Source organism: Zootermopsis nevadensis, unplaced genomic scaffold (assembly GCF_977971745.1).
Source record: "Zootermopsis nevadensis isolate Lab colony 2312 unplaced genomic scaffold, Znev_1.0 Znev_ptg000039l, whole genome shotgun sequence".
Lineage (NCBI taxonomy): Eukaryota > Metazoa > Arthropoda > Insecta > Blattodea > Termopsidae > Zootermopsis > Zootermopsis nevadensis.
This window is the reverse complement of record NW_028259171.1, coordinates 85,715-108,972: the sequence shown is the minus strand read 5'-3', so window position 1 is coordinate 108,972 and position 23,258 is coordinate 85,715. Positions and strand designations below refer to the sequence as shown.

Genomic DNA, 23,258 nt, shown 5'->3' with positions numbered 1-23,258 from the left:
ATAGACAACAGGTAAAAGCCAAGAAGAAATTCATTTTTGCTGCTAGCTACACAAATATCCATGGATGTCCAAAGTCTTTGAAGGCAGAAAAGTTCAGTATTTGTTGGATTCAAATGTATTGCTATTATAGCACACACATTTTCACATGCAACATATCTTCAAAACATCGTAAAAACTGATTTAGTTCTTAGGAATGTTTCAAAATGAAGTTCAGAACCCGAATAACTTGACCTAAGAGAGATAAAGTGACGACTGAGACCAGAAAACTGCGTAATAAAGATTCAGAATTATTTATTTTCAACGGGCACTGATACTGTTGCAGTGACTAAATAGAAATCTGATTGGTTGTTGGATGTAATAAATACTGGCACTTCAAGATATGGCTCACTTCAGTTCACAGTTGTACTAATACAGTCCTTGTTCTGTAACAACTCACTAAAGCTGACGAAACATATCCGCCATGTTGTGACGTCACAGTCAACGCCCAGTGAACGCGAATGCATGATCAGCACACAATGGAATAAAATTTTCTAGGCTTTGAAGACTTTCGATTTGTTTGCTACAGTCCTGCAAAAGAAGAGAACACATTACATGATGGCCAGCGGCCATATTCCTGCGATTTGTGTAACAAGTCATTCATCGATCAGCATAACCTGAAGACCCATCAGCGTACGCACAGTGGTGAAAGGCTATATTCCTGTGATGTAACAAATCATTCAGTTTTCAGGGTAATCTGAAAACAACATCTGCTCATCCACAGTGGATCATGTTAAAACCTCTATATAATATTAAAGAATAACTACAGAATAAACTTTATATACTATAATCAATAAACTGAATGTTTATTTAAATTCTCATTCATCAAAACCAAAAGTAAATAAAATATTTTCAGACACACTGTGACCAAGAGATGGACTTTCATCATCTGAGCTTGAACTGTCATTCAGTTCAAGAGGAGGTTCACCATCATCAGTCTCTTTGTCATTCCCATAGAAACTCTTGCAGTCATCTCTTAACTCTACTGCAGCAGTGTTACATGAAGGATTTGGGTCACTAAAGTTGCCAAATATTTCGTATGTTTTAGACACTTCAATTTCCTTTTTAAGAATTAATTCTTTTAGATCAGTAGATGTGTTATGTTCAGATCTTTGTCCAACTTCTATAACAGCAAACTGTGAAGATCTACCCACTATTTTCAAACCGCTGTCAGCATGTGAAATCTGTCTGTTAGTTGGATCTAGAATTACATATTCAGAATGACGCCATGCAGTTACAGTGATCTCTTCTGTTTTGTTGATTCTGTCCATCATCTGAAGGCAGAGTGAAAGTAGGTTATCACTTGAGGTTGCATGCATTTTCACACAGTAACCAGGATTGGACACTTTACGTGGGGAATCATTCAATTTATCAACTGATTCTGCTTGAAGCTGAATTAGACGGAGACATGCAGTTGGATCACTACTAGCAACTGCACTCACCCTGATAATTTCTTCATCTGATAATCGTTGAGATCGTGGTTGCTCAACATTTTCCAGTGATAATCTAGCAATTTTTTTGTTAGAGATAATTGTCAAAGTAGCATCTCCCTGAACATCATGCAACATCTTCCTTGTGTCTCCTTGGACATTAGTTGATTTAACAGGTGACTCAGAATCAGTCTCTGGTGCAGACTCCTCAGGTTTCGTTTCAGCGTCCTCAACGATTTCCAACATTTCAACGGAATGGGGGCCAAACTCTTACCATTGTTTCTATGCTTCTGCTGGGGTAGACCACATGCTTAATGGGTTCCAAAGAAGATACTACTAACTAACTAACTAGATGGCTTACCGAACCCGAAGGTTCATCACCGAACTAACCAAAGCCCTCCACCGGACCCTGTCCTGGGCCAACAAAATCCAGTCTCCTTCAACTCCTATCTCCCATAGATCCCGCCTGAGATTATCCTCCCATCTACGTCTAGGTCTCCCCAGCGGTCTCTTCCCTTCAAGTTTCCCAACCAGTACCCGGTGCACACCTCTTGTCCCATCCATTCGCGCTACATGCCCGGCCCATCTCAATCTTCTCGACTTAATCACCCTGACAATACTGGGGGAGGAGTACAGATTTTTAAGCTCGTCATTGTGCAGTTTTCTCCACGCCCCATCGTCTTCCCTCTTAGGCCCAAATATCCTCCTCAATACCCGATTCTCAAACACCTGCAATCTGTGTTCCTCCCTCTGAGTGAGAGACCATGTTTCGCACCCATACAAAACAACAGGCAAGATTATTGTTTTGTATACTTTAATTTTCAGGTTCTTAGAAATCAGACGGGAAGACAAAATATTTTGAACTGAGAAGTAGCAAGCATTTCCGGAATTTAGTCTCATGGTCACCAAAATTGCTTGTATTATTGTATTTATATCGTCCCCCAATAAATTAACATCATCAGCAAATGCCAACAGCTGATGTGTCCCATTCAATTGCAAACCCTCCTGCCTACCTTGGACCTTCCTGATGGCAAATTCTGACGCAAAGTTAAAGAGCAATGGAGATAAAGCATCTCCTTGTTTCAGACCGTTCTTGATGGAAAATGACTCAGATACATAATTACCTACTCGAATTTTGCTACAGGTTTCATTTAAGCACATTTTTATTAGACTCACTAGCTTCTTTGGTATACCAAATTCAATAAGAATATTATATAGCACTTCTCTCTTCACAGAGTCATAGGCTTTTTTGAAATCTATAAATAACTGATGTACGGTCCCACCGAACTCCCATTTTTTCTCTAGTATCTGACGAATGCAAAAGATCTGATCAATCGTTGATCTGTTTCGTCTGAACCCACACTGATGATCCCCAATAATTTCATTCGCACATGGAATTAATCTTGCCAAAAGAATGTTTGATAGAATTTTGTATGAGGTTGATAGCAGCGATATTCCTCGGTAATTACCACACTCAGTCTTGTCCCCCTTCTTATGAACAGGAATAATTATGGATTCCTTCCACTGTTGTGGCATCTCTTGCTTATCCCAAATTAACTGAATAAGCTTATGGATCCTCATATGCAACCCTTTGCCACCTGCTTTAATTAATTCTGCTGGAATCTGATCAATTCCTGGAGATTTATAACTTTTCAACTTCCCAATGGCTAGTTCCACTTCATCTAAGCTAGGTTCTGGCACCAACAGTTCAGCTGTATGCATTTTAATCTGTCTAATATCACCAGTCTCATGAACATTTAAGAGCTCGCTAAAGAAATTTTTCCACCTATTCACAATTTTTATTGGATCTGCAAGCAAACTGCCACCTTCATCCTTTACCAAATAGGTCTGGGGTTGATATCCTTTCTTAAAGTTATTAATGCCTCTGTACAGGTCTCTGATGTTTTTTTCCTTATTATTTGTCTCAAGTTCAGCAATTTTGCCCTTCAGGTATTCCCTTTTCTTAGTCCTAAAGGTTCTACTAGCCTCACGTCTCACGTTACATAGATTATCCGCATTTGTTTTGTTTGGGTTCTGCAACCATTGAAATTTTGTTTGCTTCCTTTGGGTTATTTCTTGTAAATTCGAAACATGTCGTAAAAAAGCGCTAAATAATGTAAAATCGTATTTACGATAAAAAGCGCCAAAATATAATATTTTATACTACATAATGTTTTAATATTATATAATTTTAACAACATCATTTAATTACAACGTTTGTGTATAGACTGTGAAAATAAATATATACTTGTGTTCACTGTTTCCACACTGCACGGCAATAATCGGTGTCAAAATCATTCAGATATTTGCACCCATAACACTAAGGACTCTTCCACAAACACTTATGTATGTCCATTAATAATTCTGGAGAGGAACTTCAAAGGTTCGTGTTCGAGTTGAACATTTCATGTGCATGGCACAACTTTAAAATTTCAGTACAGAAAAGTAAGATATGGGTTTTACAGGAATTACCCCACACGACCTGAAACAGTTACTGACAGGACTAAATTACTAGCTTCATACTTACAAGGACACTGAAGACAAAATCAAGGAAGAAATGCTAACAAAGTTTTGTAATGAAATGTCTGTCTTGGTGTTACAGTACAGAAGTGAAGCGAGGGCATTAAGGAAGGTAGAATATTCAAAAAGAGAATCCAAAGAAATTAAGATTAAAGGAAGCACAATTCACATATCTTATCAACTACTTACCCATTCATTAACTTTGAAATACTAGTCAGCCAAGAGGTAGAAGATCGCTGACATGGAGCGAGGCAACTGACTACGAGCATCTCCCAACACGGGAAAAGACGGGCTCGTCCCATCGATATATGCCATCACTTTTTCCACCAGATGTGCTGAAAGCAACACAAATTCATATCAGTTCTGTACGTGCTCGCAGTAGCCGATATAGATGGGGCAGAAGCAGGTACGTCAACATTGTGGAGCCCCTTGCGTGTGGTCGCTGTTACGACTAACAGCTGTTACCGGTACCGAAGTGTCAGAATGGAATACCATGCACGGTGGGCTAGCCAGCTCTTGGCAGATGTGGGCACAGAATTCTGCAGATGCTGCGATATTGTATGGCGAACAGACGGTATCCCGATCCGAGACACTTTGAGTGTCGCCGTGGGTTCGGGACCATTTGTGAAATATGTAAAGACGCAGCAGGGGGCTGCGCACGCTGATCGTTCTCAGATGGTGAAGACGGCCGGAGGCAAACTGGAGTTCCGTTTACAGTCTGCCTTAAAATCCTTCGAATATGGCCTTACAGTACGACCCAACATGAAGATGTTCCTTCTGCATTTCACGAAGTCAACCACGTCATTGAAGTGGCTATCACAGACAGCAGATATTGTCCTACAAAATTGCTTTTCTTTTTAAAAATCAGAGTAATAGTAAATATATCACCTGGATTATAATGAGGAGGTATCAGAGAGGCAATCCTTTTCAGCAGACATTCAACATCAGCTGTGATGCTAGTGACACGGTAGGAATCAAATTCTGTCAGTTCATCAGGCAGGTAGAACTGATATAACTGCATGCCCCGCACCCAAGTCAAGGGGACTTGAGGGACTCCGTGGTCCTGAAGGTAGCGCGCCTGTTGGGAGAAGAATGCCTTAGGACCTCAGTTTTGAAAAAAACATTTATGATGAAGTTAAGTATGATACAGCTTGTATTTTTGATTCCCTAAACGTCTGTGATAATAATGGATTCTTTATAAGAACGTTACTTCCGACAGTCATGTTTCACATTTACTGCGTATGCTGTTTTTTTTTGTCTTACTTCTGTCTTTCGTTTGCTGGTCTAGTCTTTGAGAGTACAAACTTTTTCATGATTCAAACACAGTTCTAATATCTGTCGTATCCTAATTACGTTAGGTTAGTAGGTACCTTTCCCTGGTGACTTTATAAACAAGTGACTATCAGAGTTCTTTCTTCACTCATGCAAGTGGCTGTTCTACGCAATGGACTGTTCCTTGTTCTGTACTGTGCAGGGAGCTGCAAGTGCACTGTAGGTTCAGTGTCCTGACACCTAAAATCACATGATGAATCTACTCTGAACATAATTCTGGACGATGCAAATAAACAAAAATGAATAAACTATACAGTGAACAATCCAGTCAACGAAAGAGACACGTGACTAAAACACGGCCTTGATGAGCTGATAAACAGAACCAACAAAATTATCGCAAGTAGTTGAATCTGTTAGAGAAAACATTTTACCTTGGTTTTCTTATTCGGATGTGCATACAAGCAAAAGAACACCTGTTCCAGGCCTTGACTTTGTCTGTCCCTAACAGAAGCTAACTTCTCATCTCTCAGCCTTGGAATTACCACATCCAACGTGTGTAAGAGGAGTGCCCCTTCACTGCCGCAGCACCAAGACCTCCTGCACGACAAGAAGGAAGTTACACGCAGCAGAAGTCCATTACAACAAAGAATGGTAAAAACTGCTCCGGGACTAAAACAACAAATGCTTTATTTTATTTCAAGTAAAATTTTACTCTTTACGCCACCCGTGTAAATGTATTACGCTCAACCGCATTCACATCGCTGCTCTTTTCCCCGATCAGTGTTACGGATTGCATTACATTGATCAAATTTATAAGGAAACAAACAAGGATTCAAGGAAACATAATGAAAAGATCAGTTCTGGAATTTGTTCATTTCAAGATTTTATCAATCTCCACCACTGACACAGCAGTTCAGGAATTACCACTGGGTCTCGCTTAGGGCCGACATCTTACCTCCCAAGAAAGTCATGGGCAGTAAAGAGAACCGAGATGTGGCCCGGCAAATCCTCACTTTCATGAATCTCCTGCTCCTCGTCCGAGCCAGAAGACGACTTCCCTCCCTCCTCCTTCCTCCTGCCACAAGAAAACGCTTGTCACGTGTCAGCAGCAGACAGTAAAACCACAGTTTACACAGTCAGTTGGTTTCATGCAAAATAAGTACAGAAACATAATGAGAAGTGACAGACCATTTGTCAACTTCTTCTGTTTAGATTGTTTCTAAAGGCTTTTGATGTTTAAAGAAAACTTTTCTTCAAGGGGCTGAATAATACGACTTGCTTCAGGTGGTAATTAAAAACAGTTATGAAATTCTCACTGCTCTTAGGGAAAGATAGCGAGCGTGATTGTTACATAACTTCCATAGGTTTTATGCCGAGCCAGACAATAATAAGTTCTGAAACACAGGGCAGCATTCCAACTGGAATATTCATGAGTGATTGAGGCTCCAGCAAATGCAATATGTAACATATCAGTATGGAACCTTTGTCCAAGAAATTTAGATGCTAAAGTTCAAAATTTATTACATAAAGAAAGACGCTCCGTGCAATACTCACTGTTGCAGGATCTGTTGGAGCAGAATCCACGGACAGATAGATTCTACTGGCATCTCCACAGCTGTTTCTGGGGCATCCAGTTGGTGACACACTATGTGGGTCAAATTTTGGACCAGGCGGGCCAATCTGCCATTTGGAATATTATCGACTGCAACACCACATGGTATGCGTGAGGAAGAAAAGCACTTCATACAACATTTTGGTTGGAAAATCTGAAGGAAAGAGACCACTCACAAGACCTAGGCATAGAAGGGAGGATAATTTCAAAGTAAAACTGAAGGAAACAGAGTGGGTTCATCTGGCTCAGGACTGGGACCAGTGGCAGCCTCTTTTAAACACTGAAATAATCCTTAGGGTCCCATAAAGATCGGAAATTGACGAGCCGAGAGACTGATAACCGCGTATAAATGATCTTTATTTGAAGACCAGCCAAGTGCCAGAAGAGATATGAAGCCAAGGGTATGATAACGCGCTGCTTGGTCAGGGCCATCTCATACCTCGTACACAACACTTACTGTGCACACCTTGCACAAGCAATTAATGACACCTTCCACAAAATTAAATATAAAAACATAATCAGTGCTATGAAATTAATTTCTAAAACAACTAATCACATACGACATAAACACAAAGCGTGCGTCATCTTTCTTCCCATGCAGGTGCACTCTGTCGGAAGAGTTTTGTAAGGAAGCTCAGATAAGATGAGTCTCGTATATTTATGTACAAGAAATGCCACCTACGAGCAGACAGCACTTCAAACCCACAATGCCACTGTGTTATGCTCTTTTTCAATCAACACTTACCAACTGACGGACCAGCCTTCTTCACACAGGATTCCAGACCAGAAAGGAGTTTCTAAACAGTGGAAGCCCACTTGCTCTGTTCCTTGTCTTCAGAATTTAAGTATTTGTGTAGTGCTTCATTACAGCACTCCTCTCCCCAGTAGAAACAGTCCTATGGAACAGCACACACACACACCAGTGCCATATTTACTCAGACGGAAGATGGCCGGTTTCCACATTGTCCAAATTACAAACTGAAAAGCTATCTTGAATTGAAGTGTGAAGTACACACCTGTGTTTTCTGAACATTTTAAGCTCTTATCAATTTAGCACTGCCACTGTAACGATAAGCGGGCACCATATTCTTCAAACGTCGTGACCTGGCACATTTCCCCATTAATTTTCACGCGGCAGCTTTCCCTTCGTTGACGATATTCCTGCTACGGCACGGTCCTCCCCTAACAGAAGTGTTTACCAAGGAAGAAGGCCGAATAAGATGCAGATTTCATCAGCATGAAGTGCGTCTTTTGACTCGCAGCATTCCAAACTCTTTTGCCCACTTGCATTCTCTTTATACATATTTTTCTATGTAAGCCCACACACCAAGATATGGGGAAACCACTAATGCTTATAGTTGGCTTCAGGCAGGACCAGAAAAAATATTCACTAAATCAGGTCTTCACCACATAGGCCTATTACAAGAAGACTGAAGTGAGAAAAAAAATTGTTCTATAGGAACAAATACTGTAATCGAAATACAAGGTCAGCTGTTCCACCTGAAGTCTGAGTGGATCCTCAACCAATCTCCAAGTAAGAAAAGTCTAAATTAAGAGCACAGGTACAAGTACCTGGTACCTCCTGAGTTGCCACAGACCATCCATTAACATAGCAAGCTGAGTAGCCCGATCAGGACAAGCGGCGTTACAGCTTAAAGCTGATGGAAGCTGCATTTGTTGCGAGTAGTGAAAAGTTTCCTGATGAATTTTTACCAGTTCTTCATAATTCTGTACATCATAGAGATGTTGAACTTCATACAGCCTCTGGTTTCTGAAAGAACATATACACAAATAAATACAAGGTGATTCTTCAATACATGCAATAAATATAAGAATTGTTTTCTACTCACGAAATTAATCAAAAAAGTTCTAATAAACATTCTGTCACACTGCACTGTTAGCAAGAATTAGTTAATGAAATTAAAACAAGTAATGCTGTGCTCTAGGAGCGCATTTATTTAACACAATTAATGTTTACTAACAGTTGCTTAAGATGCTGGTTCGTTACGGCTACCTGACGCAGCTGATCGCCCAACAAGGCTTAACTGAATTTAGTCGCCACAAGAACAACAGCCCACACATCAGATGTTGCATGTTCATGTATATTTACCTTGTCAGAGCTGCGAGCAATTTCTCTGCCTCTTCCTTGTTGATATGATCGTGGTGCTTGCAGTTTGGTAGAAAAACTGTTCCTGTGTTGTCACATCTGTCATTAAGGTACCCCAAAATCTATAAGACACAACACAATAATATTAAAACTAGCAGTGTGAAGTAAAATGGAAAGAAAATAACACCCTCACACGATATTTTAACAGTATCACCCTTTCTGAAGTTAAAAGGGGAGGCTCTTAGTGTCATTACACCCATTGGCGATCCCATCTTATGTACACTGGATGTAAATGAACAATGATAAGGAGATATAAAGAATCGAACATGGGCACACATTTACAAGTTCAAAACCACGACAACGAAGACTCAACCAATATCTCAACCTCTCACAAGACATAAATAAAACACTCTCAAAAAATAAACTGAAAGCTGACAAATAATCCACGTGAGAAATACATTGCCCAAAGTATATCAAAATGAAGATAATACTTGGAATAAATAGCTTTGACTGTAATACTTTACATATGCCTATCGTAGCAACTTACAGCTGTGAATCACAAGCAGATATTGTAGAATTTGAGGTTTTCACAGCAGCTAGTACGGAGATTCGTCTTCTGGGTTGTTGCGCCGCGTAGTATGGTAGGTATTTGTATTGATATTGTTTATATTGTCTAGAAAACATGAATTTTGTACAGTCACCACCAAAATATACACAACACATTTTTTAAAGTCACTATATACACATATTTAATAACCAATAAGAATTATGGCAATGAAAACAGTTTTTTTTTAAATTCACCTGAAGCATTTGAACTGTGGTGCTATAGAAGGATGTTGAAAATTAAGTGAACTGATAAAGTACAAAATGAGGATAGGTGAAGGAAGAATATGGAAAAATCTTACGAGAAGAAGAGATAGGACACATTCTGAGGCACCCAGGATTGGTTAATTTGGTAATGGAAGGAACAGTTGAAGGGAAGAATCGTAGGGGGAGACAAAGATTGGAATATGTGACGCAGATTTTTGAGGATGTGAGCTGCAAAAAATGTGTGGAAATGAAGAGATTGGCGCAAGATAGGCGAAAATGGAGGACCGCATCAAACCAGTCGGAACACTGACGACAAACAAACAAACAGTACACCTTAATGTTGAGTAAGGAGACTTATAGAATACTAATTGTTTATTATCAAATTCAATACTGATGACATATAGTTATATATAATAATGTTAAAAATAATTGCACTTTGCAGCAAGTTCAACAGTATAAAACTAATCTATATCATACAAGTACTTAACATATTAAAATGGACAATTAAAAACACAAAGTCATTAAATAACATCTCAACCAGCAGTCTTTCATAGTTAATTAATTGAGGAGAACGTTTTGTTGTACAAAGTTGTAACAAGTAATATACTCTCCATATAAGAATTAAAAACAACAAAAGCCAGCACAATTAATGTTAGTAAGGACAACACACTATGAAGTTTAAAAATATTACTGTCCAGGAATCTTACACAAAATGTTAAAAAAAATGGTCAGGAAGAACACGCAGTATTTCCAGTGTGTGAACAAAGTTACAAACCGCTGAGGACAAAATTTACAATACTTTAAATTAAATATATGCATTACTGCACTTCACATAAAATATTCCTATACCGACAAACATCATACCACCACAGAACACAACTAATTTCAAATGACATCTACTCAATTTCACAGACAGTATTTCCGTAGTCTTAGCAAGTTACCCTAAAGAGGAAGAAACAAATATACAATATATTAACAGGGAACTATTTGTACAAGACATTCACACCACAAATCACATAATTATCGGGAGCTGTCATCTACGAGTCGTTAAATGGCACGTTACTGCTGTGCCTCTTTGATTCATTGGGGTTTTCGGTGTGCCCCAGGAAGTTTGCACAGTCTTGATGAAGACCCCTGAGCTGCAACATTTTTCCGCAGAGGTTTCACGAGTGTTACTCGTGCCTATGACATCTTCTTCGTGCTACGTGGCAGTAAAATCTTTGAAGGTATTTTAGACAGGGTTCTAGCAGGGGTGTTACGCTCACGGAGGCAGTGACCTGCGACCACGGAGCTTCTGCATGTCTCTTGTTGCTTTAACACTTCCAGATGTTCCTATAACAAGTATCATTCAATTTAATACATCTACACCTACAATATGAGCATACTAGCAAAAGGCGGCAAGGACATTATGTAAGCAAACTTAGTATTAGTAGCATCAATATTCACAGTACACCAAACTCCTACTTAATAATGTAATAACATGCCTCATTATAATTATTTTTCTTGCAAAGAACCTGATGTTTGTACTTCTAACAAGATCTAGGTTGTCAAGATGGGGAAAGGGATGAAACTGCTCAGTATTATCATCATTGGGCTCTGCTGTTAGAAATACAGAAACATTAGGATCTATTACCAAAAAAATAATGTTTCAGGGGGATCTGTGACATAAAACAATTTTATACTAATTGACATACATTTTAAAACAATCACCAATATTTGTAGGGAAATGCTCGTCAGCCTTTATCACATGGGATTTAAACCTTCATTCTACACAGCTGCCAACCAGACCTTAATCCAAAGTTAAACTGTTTATAAGTATGCTACTGCAATACACAGACAGTTGGACCGTGTGTAGGATGTGAAGCACAGCCAATAGAGGTTAAGTATTACACACATTGTAAGAACTGAACAAAGTAGAGACACTTATTTATATCATCATATAATTATCACTAACATGACACAGCAAACACAGGTTGAAATCGCAGTTAACAACAAGAATAAAGACAGACGCTACGTTCCTCATAAAACATCGGTAATCACCTTCAAGATTACAAGGAGTCAAAAAAAGACCATGATATGAACTCTCCACACCGTATAAATTTTATGTAAAAATTGCATACAGTGAGAATTTTTAAAAACTGTCTATGGACCTCCAATTATTTAAAGAAACTAGTTCTGTTCATTTCACCCCATATAGCATATTCACCCACAATTACAGATAAACTGCTACACCTACAGTGAAACCTCGATGCATCATTTTCGGTGGGGGTGGGAAATAAAAACGATGAATACGGGAAAACGATAGATGCAGGAAAGCATTAAAAAAATTTAAAAAACTGAACGTTTCTCTTTCAAAGTTACTTCTTTTTACCAAAAAAGTCTTTGATGGACAACTGGTTTGTCGAAACTTCACGTTTTAGGCCAAACAGAGCCCTTTCCACGTTCAAAATGTTTTCCTCGTCACGTTCACTAATATTACGCGCATAAAAGAACGACTTCACTTTTGCCAATGCTTCGGCAAAACTCGGCACAGCTTTGGGCTCGCATTCGTCGTCTTCCTCTTCCTCACCACTCCCACCCCCTTCGCGGACAATAACAGGAAGAATGGAAATACTATTACTGCCGAACTCAACGAAACGTAGCTGTAGAAGACCCTGAACCGCTGGAAACGAGATGAACCAGAAGAATGAAAAGTGCCGCCCGCCTTTCCTTTGTACTTGTAATAAAAGCATTTGTGAAGAAATTCACACTGCTCATGCCATCTGGCGTCGCTGGAACGAAATATGAGTGCACCCTAATTAAATTCGTAAAATATCTGACAATGGGCACCGCCATTCACTCCAACTATCACCCCTCATTCCAAAAGAATGGTTGGGCGACATAACAGGTTACCGCTACTGTGTATTCCAAAAACATTGTGCGTCTTTCGGTATTAATTTATCTCAAAACCCAGCATTTTAATTTCTCAGAAACGATCATTGCGGGAAAATTGTGGGCCGGGACTAAAATTTTTGAACGATCGATGCGATAAAACGATAGTTCGAGGAACGATAGAAGCAGGAAAGCGTAACATTATTTTATCTGGGGTGTATCCGGGACCGAACAAAACGGACGATGCATCCGGGAACGATGGATAGACGTTTCACTGTACAACCATTATTTCTATCTGCCACCAGTAAACAGGAATAGTATCTGAAATTATAAACTAACCACATGCAAGAGCATCAGAAGTACAAGCAGTGGCACCATCAGAAGTTGGCAGTAGATTATTCTGAAAGCAGAAACACTGGTGCCAACAGGTCAGACAGAACAGGCAGGTTTATACATTCTGTGCCAAGCGAATAAAGACACTGATTTCCCAAATAATCATTTACCACAAACCTGGAAGTCTGTATACGTCGTCATATTCGAAGCTTCTGTATCATTATTTGTTCCTACTCGAGCAAAAATAATCCTAGGAACCTAAAAAATAAACAGTAACACAGTACAATGTGTGCCAAATTATTCAGTTTTAAAAAATATTCTGATCTGAATGTCACAAAAGTATAAGTACTTCATTACATGAATGCAGAAAACACATTTACATTTTGAGGTTTTAAGGATATCAAAGACAGAACACATGTCTCAAGACTAGAAGAAATCTTTGTAGTGTTTGAATCTGTTTATTACACATTTATTTTTTGTATTATTCACGGTGACTGCAAGATATCTGGTGATTAGAATACCTGCTTCAAGAAAATATCACACATTTTGTATCACCAGAATTGTGCTAGAACTCAACCTCAAACAATTTTTTATTTTAATAATCTGTATGAGGTGGATTGTTCTCAGCTGCAAATGTTCCGAAAATATACGACATGCAATTTTTAAGTCTGATATATTTAGTAACGTCTTGCGTTATGTCGAACGGTTATCAGCAGGCGCTTCCATTATCCAGATGGCAGCACTCTCTGAGAAACTCAAAAAGTTTGTCACCATCTGTCTCACAGATGATGTACTGGATGCAAATCAACAAAAAAATTTAAATAAACCCTGCTCTTCATGAAGTGTAACAACAAAGTTGGCCTAAATCTGCCTTGACAGCATCACACAAACCCACCACATCAAAAAAGCAGTACATAAGATTATTCACAAGTTCCTGCATTTACACACATATAACCTTAAGCAGCTTTGATTCTCGACTGCATCGACAGAGATGAGTTACGCCTACGTGTGCAAAGTGCTTGTTTCAGATGAGTCAACTTTCCACATTAGCAATCAAATTAATAAGTCCACGGTTAGCATCTGGTGTTCACAGCATCTACATGTGATCCAGGAAATGAAAAGGTACTGTCCCTAGAAAACAGTAGTAAAGGTGATGACCAGAAATAAAACAAGCATTGGGGGAGGGGGGGGGGGGGTGGAAAAATAAATAAATTAACATACCACAGTTTGCTGAATAGGACGAGCGATGGTCCCTAAGGTAGCAGTCCTTTCAATTCTGGCCACCTTCCGTAATTTATGTGAACCGAGGAGGAGGAGTTCCTGGTGCATTCTTACGTTTAGGAGCTCTTAATTGAGATCCCATTTTTGGATTCAATATCAAACAGCATCTCTTGCAAATTTCTGCAAAATAAAATAAAGAAATGACAGACATTATTTTTATATGTAATCAACTTCATGGCACAGGGTCATTTTCATGCAACTCACTGTTATTCATCCCACCAAAGATCAGCGTCATCATAAAACCTTACCACTGGGCCCTATCTTGAGCCACGTGACTTTTCATTTCTAACCGTACTTTCAAATCAACAATCAGAATCACTCCCATGATTAAAACATCTACTCTAAGCTGACACATATTCTTGGGCATCAACGATGAGTTCAGCCGTCAATCGGCTGTTCTTGATCGTCGAAACCGCCGCATCGTCTGCCGGACGCAGCTGAACCAGCCCATCGCAGCAGTTTCATAATCTCAATAGATTAAAACAATCAGTAAATCTAGATGTCAAGTCAGTTACTCACCTTTGCGTTCTTTTTTTCTTCTTTATGCTCTTTGTGCAATGCCCACCGACTATTAATTACATCTGAGACTGGTTGGCCATGTATCTTGAAAGGTTTCTTGTGTTGTTCCTCGTAAAGGCTGACATACTTCATAAGCTCCTTTTCAACCTTCGGCAAATCCTAACGAGAGGGAAGACGACCAAAATTCAGCAACATATCAACTTAATTCTCTGACGGAACCCCAAACCTTGCCACTGATAAATGATCATTTGTAGATCATGAAAAAAGACAAGTGCTCCACCTTCCTCGACCAACAGTGTGACGGATTCTAAGGAAGTGTTTGCAAGCGAAGCGAACTGAGGAAAAGTTTAACATCTCAGAAATGCACTGGCAGATGTGTACGTACAGATTCAAACCCCCAGGTCTATGAACTTCAAGCCACCATTTTTTTTAAATCAACATTTATACTTCAAAATTATTGGCCTCACTCAGAACTGATGTTAGAAATTACAAAATGTATTTATTTATTTAAGAGGCACTTTATCAGATTACCTTTTTGATTGCCTTCCTTTCTTTCTCTTCGACTAGCAGCAGGCCTCCACGGTTATGGAATAGCCGGTTTGGGTCATTTTCTCTATTTTCTAAATCCAACATCTTGTCCCAAAGTTCCTGGCGCTGGTAAGCCAATTCAAAAATCTCACTGAAAGCAAAAGCAGTAAGTTTTATAAATTAAAAAAATAAAAGCCTACTGCAAAAGTGACAATTTTAAATGTTCGTACTGATATTCTCCTATACTTCATGCAAGGAATTCGGTACCTATTGGAATTGCTAACACCTTGAATTCCAAACTGCATAAAAAGTCATACATTACAACTATTTGCTCACTCCAAAAATTTGATGATCACGAATCACTTACTTACTTTGCTCATAGTGAGCCTGAAACTTCTGGACTTCAAGTTCATGTAGTTCCAAGAGATCTTCAGTGAAACACTCGCAAGAATATGGTCGAAACTGCGCGCGCTCTTCTTCGCTAATCAAACACTTATCAAACCAGTGTTTGAGCTCTTCTCGAATCTTCTCGACGAAGCGTTTGATGTTCTGGCGTTTCAGTACTTCGCATCTCTTTACTTCATCCTTCAACTGTAATTATGAAAATGTTAAAACTGTATGAAGTGTTGGACACCTCTTACTTCATACAAACACAAGAACAATCAATATATACAATAAGATACAGTTAATGACTGTTTTGTTTGTGCTCCCGGAGGCACCTAACAGTTTTTCATAATGATGCTAGATCTCAAAACATTCTAGTTTACAGGAGCTGCTACCATTATGCAGCTTCTAGAAGTGCTTCTAATATGAGAGGTAAGAATGATAAAATAACAGGGATGCAGAAGAAACACAGAGGAAAGGACGTACAGACATGTAATGAATAAATGGAAGAAGAAAGGGGAAGATATTGTAACCGATCTCCCTTTTTTAATTTGTTCTTGGTTATTTTGTTGGGCGCCAGTGGACCTCTTGTGTCCACGAGAGATGGTTGCTCAGGGTAGCTCCAGCCGATAAAACACGCCGTCTGTACACTCAGGTTAGTGTAACAGCCGGACTCACGGTGATGCAGCGGACGCTCGGACTTATGACACAGTTGTAGGTTTTAACAAGCCCAGCTTTATTGTTATAAATTGGAATTAAACTGTACACAAATGTTCACACTGTCTATATAACTTACTAAATCACCCAAGTACACTTCTTCACCTCGCCTTTGCCGATGTATGCAGTCCCAATATATTTTATCAAATTTTTATAAATTTTGGTAGTTATAGAATTTGGTACAATATCCAATATATAGGCCGAATTGTGGCTGAGCAGTTTGCCACCGAATTACTTGATGTCCAAAAGGGAAGAGCCTAGAAGCATCTGCACACAGGACTAAAAAACCCTCAGCTCTCCAAAACCAGGGGTACCTGCAGCACATCCTTGCTTTTGATTGGATCCCCTAATTTTGAGACCCAAGCCTAAATTTTGTAACAAAGGGGTCTCAAAGGCCATCAGTCAACCTGGTTATTACAGGTAGTGCCATTAGACATTGCCCTACCTTAAGATTTAACAATAGGGCTTAGCTCTTAAGGGAAATGCTATACAAAGGAATTTCTGTAGTGTAGTGTCCTAGCATTCCTAGGCAATTGAACAAAAGAGGCCTTCCATTAAGGTAGCTTCTTTTGTCCTCACCCAGATGTGCTACAGGGGCATGTATAGAACATCATTTTATTTTCTTAAAGAACAGAAGTTACACATACAGCTTTCAAAGTAGCAGAAGAGTGGTCTCCATGAGTAGAGAGGAAGTTTTCTCTGTGCCTGTATTCTTCAGGGAGACGGTCCCAAAGTTGCGTGAGTTTTCCACGCAACTCAGCGACTTCAGCTTTTTTATCTTCCAGTTGTTGTTTTAACCTCATTTCATTTTCATAAGATGGTGGAAATGACATTTGAGGAGGATGGTTATGATCACTGCTGTCATCACGAAAAATTCCACTGTCTCTTCATCCCCTGAAACTGGGAATTTTAGCTCACTTCTGTATTCTTTAACACATGCTCTCAGCTTATATACAGAATCTCCCTGGAGGTAAAAAGATTTTGAGACAGGAAATAACACAAAAATGAGTGAAGTGTTTCCTTAAGAGGGAGCTGCAACCCCCCCCCCCCACCCCCCAGGGGTTCATTGAAACTTTTTCCATGGGGACTAACAGCCCAATTAAAAAAACACAGTCTTCCTTGAAAACAGAGTAGACCTAGATGGACAAACACAATAAAGTCTCTTATGCACAAAAACACACAATGAAGAATTACAAATTTTATACAACACTGGAAAGATGTCGAAATAATGAGATTGGATAGATTGCCCACAGCAGAGAAAAAGATAAGACCAACCAGCAGGAGGAAAATATTTAGGAAGGTCTAAAAACACATCTTGTATTGGCCTAATACTGGGTTAAAGAATATTTCTGCAGGTTTGAAAATTATTTAAAAAATTCTAATTCCCAAATCAAGAACTGCTTAAATTAACAAGTAGACAGTAAAGCTACATACGTTCAGTGCAGCCATATTCTCCCTAGTTGGTCTGAAGGCCGCATCCTTTCCACATACAAGTTACTTCACACAGGAGAAAGATGACAAACATCAGTTCAAATAAACTTGCACGCTCTGGCAATATAAGAGAGTGAAGCTGCACTCGACTGAGCATGCATCCTACCATCACACCGTCCGAAGGAAACAATACCAGCACAAGAGCTGCGCCATTTTCTCGTACGCAGGGACGCCAACGTCAGAGAAACAGCGAACACATCCCGCCACCGCCTGGAGCACGAGGGATATTCGATGATCATTATGTGCGCACCCTGACGACCTCTCCTTTCATCTGCCGACAATTCCTCTGAGGTACATGACCGTCAACGAACACTACACGACACTGCCGAACCAAATGCTGCCTGAAATACCACTCCACAGATTGTAAACTTATAAGCATCTGAAACTTACTTCTGTGACTACCATTAGTGACATCTTCTCACTTAATAATGGCAGGAACTAAAGTACTGAAAATGAAGGAGAAACTAGCCTACCAACGTCGCCTATAAGAAACCAACTACCAAACACTTCCATAACCTCAAAAATCTTAAAATAATTTACGAAACCAACCACACCCAATAAACTACAGCTCAATCAACTTAGCACGAAGCACTATGAAATTACTACTACTACTACTATGGCGTAACAGCCCAAAATCGAGCCCTAGCCTCCTCTATCTTCTTCCTCCAATCCTCTCTATCCAACGCTATCCTTCTCCAAGCTGCTGTTCCAAGGAGATTTCTGGAGTCAGTCGTCACTGCATCCAGCCATCTACCTTTAGGTCTTCCCACTGGCCTTCTCCCATATATTGTTCCTTCCAATATTTTTTTGGGTATCCTATACTCTTCCATCCTGTAAACATGTCCAGCCCATTCCAACCTTCTCAGTTTAATGTGAGTTACTATATCATCACTTTTATATAGTCTATATAGCTCATGATTGTAGCGTATCCTCCACTTCGAGTTTTCCTGAACTGGTCCAAAGATTCTTCTCAAAATCTTCCTCTCAAGTGCGCCCAGCATCATTTCTGTTTTCTTTGTCAGTGTCCAGAGCTCACTTGCATAGCAGAGGATACTCCTGATGATGGTCTTATGTATCCTTATTTTACTGCTTTTATGTACACAATTAGATTTCATAATCCTTTTTAACGCAAAATATATTTTATTTGCTGCTGTTATTCTACTTTGTACTTCAGTCAACTCATCATTATTACTTGTCAGGATTGTTCCAAGATATTTAAATTCTTGTACTTCTTGGAATATCTCCAATGTCATGTTAGGCTGGATCGTTATTCTTTGTCTATCTCTACTTTGTATCATCCATTTAGTCTTCCTTTCATTAACATGTAGCCCTACTTTAGCAGCTCCTAATTCCAGATCCTTATATATTCCTTCTAATGCTGGTAGCGTTCGACCCATTATATCGAGGTCATCGGCATATCCTACTATTTGGGCATTTTTATACAATAATGTGCTATTGAGATCCACCTTGGTTTGTTTAACAACCCAGTGCAGAGCAAGATTAAAGAGCATTGGTGCTAGACCATCCCCTTGTTTAAGTCCCGATCCAACTTCAAATAGGTCAGTCATACCGCCACAGATCTTAACCCGGGCCTTGGAGCCAGACATAGTCATTTTTACCAGTCGTATCATCTTTGAATGTATCCCTTGTTCCGCCATGATTTTATATAGTCCTTCTCTACTTATGCTATCATATGCCGTTCGAAAATCAATAAATAGATGATAGAGATTGAGATCAAATTCCCAAAATTTTTCAGCTATACCTTTCACAGTATAGATTTGATCTATTGTCGACCTTCCAGTGCGGAAGCCTGATTGGTATTCCCCTATAATTTTATTATAATCTTCCTCCAGTCTTTTCCGCAGTAAATAAGTAAATATTTTATAGACCGTACATAATAGGGTTATACCTCTATAGTTCTGGCAATTCAACCTGTCCCCTTTTTTATATATTGGACATATCAATCCGATTTTCCATTCTTCGGGTATTTGCTCTCTTTGCCATATCTGCTTCACGAGAGTATATATTATGTTTTCCAATGCTGTTCCACCCGATTTAATTAACTCTGCTGGTATATTATCTATGCCCGGGGCCTTACCTCTTTTTTTGGGCTTTTATGGCCAGGGACACATCCAGTCTATCTGGTGGCTCTAGTTCCATTTCCTCTACCTCAATGATGCTCCTTCCGGTCTCTTCCTTACTTGCCTCGGTGTTAAGTAGCTGTTGGAAATGTTCCTTCCATTTATTCAGGATCCCTTCCGTTGTACCAATAATTTCATCTCCAATTCTAATCAGGTTTGTTTTGGGGGCATAGCCTTTCCTATTATAGTTCACTTCTTTATAAGCTTGTTTAAGGTTGTTCTCTTTGAAGTTATTTTCCATTTCTTCCAAGCGTTTATTGTATACTGCTCTTTTTTTCCGTCTACATATATGATTCGCTATTCTATGTTTCTCCTGATACTCTTTGTATTTAATTCTTGTTGGGCGCCCCAGATATATTTTACGCGCTACATTCCTTTCCTCGAGACTTGCTGCACATTCATCATCATACCATTCATTCCTTGGTATCCTTTCCTCATATCCGATATTTTTTTCCGTTGCTCTCTTAATCACTGCTTTCAACTCTTCCCAACAAGTCTCGACTCCTTCCTCCATTTTATCTTTCCGGTCTTCAAATTCTCTTACAATGGATTGTTGGTAGTTAAATTTAATTTCTTGTTCTTCCAAAGCCACCACCTTTATTTTAGGAATTTTAGGAATTTTTTCCAAATTCTGTCTAGGTATCCTGGTTATCTTACACAGGTATCTTGCTCTAACGAGGTAGTGATCTGTATCTCCGTCAGCCCCTCTAAATGACCTCACATCTTGTATTCCCGAAGCTCTTCTCTTATCTATTAATACATGATCTATTTGATTAAACACTTGACCATTTGGTGACCTCCATGTCTGCTTATGTATGTTCTTATGTGCGAACTGTGTTGAACTTACTACCATATTCTTACTCTCAGCAAAGTCTATCAGTCTTCTCCCATTATCATTGGAGATATCATGTAAGCTGTTCCTCCCAATGATGCTTCTAAATTCCTCTTCCTTTCCTATCTTGGCGTTAAAGTCGCCTAAAATTATTTTAACATCATTCGATGGTAAGGCATCTAACACCCTTTCCAGTTTATGGTAGAATTCATCTTTCTCGTTCGGCTCTGTCTCTTCTGTTGGGGCATATATGTTAATCATTGCTACATTGTAGAATTTCATCTTAAGTCTCATCACACACATTCTCTCATTGATGGCTTGATAATCTAAAATGTTATTTTTAAATCTTGGTCCTACGATAAATGCTACTCCATATTCATGCCTACCTTCATTCTTCCCACTATATAGCACAGTGTGCTTCTTAACATCACTAATTCCACTCCCATGCCACCTGGTTTCTTGGACAGCTGTTACTGATATATTATATTTTTGTATTTGTGAGATAACTGATAGTAGGGCTCCAGTTTTATAAAGGGTTCTGACGTTCCAAGTACCAAATTCGAAAGCCATATTCCGTCGCCAAGGTCGTTGCCGTACATTCTTTTTCCCATTCATCCGAGGCTTCAATAGAGGCTTCTCAACATATATAATTTTTTTACAGATGTAGGGGTGTTGGCCCTACGATCCAACCCCCAACCTGGAGGACCAGGGTATTTCTCTTAGTCTGGTCCCTACCCTTGACCTGTCCGGCTTGGGAGACCCTACCGGTAGCAAAGCTACCGCCGGCATAGCTCTCGGGATTATCGGGACACCCAAGCCCCCCCACCACGCCAAGGTGGAAATACCTGCGGGGGAGACTATGAAACAAATAACCAAAATTTCGCCACTGGATGACCTACATCCTAGCGCACATTTATCACATAACCTCTCGGTCACCGGATTGTTACTGAACCCAGCAACCTTCGACACCCTGCTCAGATCGATACCAGACACAAATCTTGAATACCTGCACGTCTACCTATAAATCACTCAGTGAAATCGTCCACGTCCTTTCCAACACGAACTTATCCTCGTCACATTTCATGTTGACACTCAAGACATCACGCAAATTCAGCAGCGACATTTTCCCTGCTCGATAATTTCTCACAACTAAATTTGCAGGAGGGCGTAGACGACTCGCGAGCTGCGTCATTTGAAAAGTCCGACCAACATCACCTATAAGACACAAACTACCAAACATTTCCATAACCTAAATATCTTCCATCATTTATGAAAACAGGTGGGATTTTGTAAATTACAGCTCAATGAAGGAAGCACTATAAACGATTATTGCATATGTCGCCACTACACAGCCCCTCTGCCACCAGGTTTTACTTCACGAGCATCTATAACACACCCAATGACCAAGTCCCCTGGTAACCATACTTAAGAACACGAACTTACCTTCGTCAGACTTCATTTTGGCACATGCAGCAATCAACACTTAATACCTCCCGCTTTGACATCTCTTTACAGATTTACATAGAGAAAATACAAACTAAGTAATGCGTGGTCAGCACACTTTTAAAGTCCTCCTGGGTCAGAGAACCGACATCCACTATTATCAAAACTGTCCGGTATAGCTATGCCAGAGATCTTCATCACCGCATTTCCTAAATGAGTGAAACTGCAGAGCCCCCCCCCCCCCATCTGCTTCCAAACAGATTCAGAATGACTGACGTTTTGAAATTCTTCCTGTGGCATTAGTTTGAACTGAGAATGAAGCTGATAAAAGGAAATACCATATTCTTTCCAGGAAGAGGAATCACATCTTTGGTGACAAGCTGCGGCCAAAGCCAAGAGTACCTGCAACTTAGAGCCTTTCAAACATGACAAACTCTCTCTTTCCAAGATGTGTTGGCCACCACACTATGAAGCAGTCTCTTCGCAATGTGATTGCGGCAGACATTTTTACTATTTTACTACACTCCGTAGAACACCCTACACACATAACTAGACATCCACCCCTACAAAAATATCCACACCTTACACGGACACACACACCCATAACTAACTAACTAACTAGATGGCTTACCGAACCCGAAGGTTCATCACCGAATTAACCAAAGCCCTCCACCGGACCTTGTCCTGGGCCAACAAAATCCAGTTTCCTTCAACTCCTATCTCCCATAGATCCCGCCTGAGATTATCCTCCCATCTACGTCTAGGTCTCCCCAGCGGTCTCTTCCCTTCAGGTTTCCCAACCAGTACCCGGTGCACACCTCTTGTCCCATCCATGCGCGCTACATGTCCCGCCCATCTCACTCTTCTCGACTTAATCACCCTCACAATACTGGGGGAGCAGTACAGATTTTTAAGCTCGTCATTGTGCAGT

General features: G+C 39.8%; 3 protein-coding genes and 1 long non-coding RNA gene across 9 annotated transcripts; 1 reads left to right on the top strand and 3 right to left on the bottom strand.

Annotated features, from left to right (window-relative positions):
* Positions 1–566: 566 nt before the first annotated feature.
* Positions 567–7,394, top strand: LOC147871771 (uncharacterized). The gene is made up of 3 exons (XR_015538305.1): positions 567–681; positions 4,069–5,909; positions 6,821–7,394. It is a non-coding gene; the product is annotated as an uncharacterized LOC147871771 (long non-coding RNA).
* On the bottom strand, positions 3,618–7,003 carry LOC147871772 (calcineurin-binding protein cabin-1-like). Of its 2 annotated transcripts, none has more exons than XM_087360139.1 (5): positions 6,813–7,003; positions 6,214–6,333; positions 5,690–5,855; positions 4,875–5,064; positions 3,618–4,321 (listed from the first exon to the last, which is right to left on the bottom strand). In XM_087360139.1, the coding sequence occupies exons 1-5, from the start codon at positions 7,001–7,003 to the stop codon at positions 4,197–4,199; spliced, it is 792 nt and encodes a 263-aa protein (XP_087216265.1). In that variant the 3' UTR covers positions 3,618–4,196. The 2 variants fall into 2 exon arrangements, with proteins under 2 accessions (XP_087216265.1, XP_087216266.1); XM_087360140.1 differs by having other exon boundaries at positions 4,186–4,321; positions 6,214–6,330.
* A 2,747-nt stretch (positions 7,395–10,141) lies between the features above and the next one.
* On the bottom strand, positions 10,142–18,084 carry LOC147871770 (protein regulator of cytokinesis 1-like). 5 transcript variants are annotated; one of them, XM_087360144.1, is made up of 8 exons: positions 17,855–18,077; positions 17,068–17,314; positions 15,687–15,910; positions 15,323–15,470; positions 14,792–14,950; positions 14,213–14,392; positions 13,169–13,249; positions 10,142–11,119 (listed from the first exon to the last, which is right to left on the bottom strand). In XM_087360144.1, exons 2-6 carry the CDS (start codon positions 17,251–17,253, stop codon positions 14,369–14,371), a joined length of 741 nt encoding a protein of 246 aa, XP_087216270.1. In that variant the 5' UTR covers positions 17,254–17,314; positions 17,855–18,077; the 3' UTR covers positions 10,142–11,119; positions 13,169–13,249; positions 14,213–14,368. The 5 variants fall into 5 exon arrangements, with proteins under 5 accessions (XP_087216270.1, XP_087216267.1, XP_087216271.1 ...); XM_087360141.1 differs by having other exon boundaries at positions 17,068–17,320; positions 17,855–18,076; XM_087360143.1 differs by lacking the exon at positions 13,169–13,249 and adding an exon at positions 12,998–13,058 and having other exon boundaries at positions 11,040–11,119; positions 17,068–17,320; positions 17,855–18,076.
* Positions 18,085–20,005: 1,921 nt separating this feature from the next.
* LOC147871769 (uncharacterized) lies at positions 20,006–21,166 on the bottom strand. Its single transcript, XM_087360165.1, has one exon. It carries the CDS (start codon positions 21,164–21,166, stop codon positions 20,006–20,008), a length of 1,161 nt encoding a protein of 386 aa, XP_087216291.1.
* Between the last annotated feature and the right edge of the window lie 2,092 nt (positions 21,167–23,258).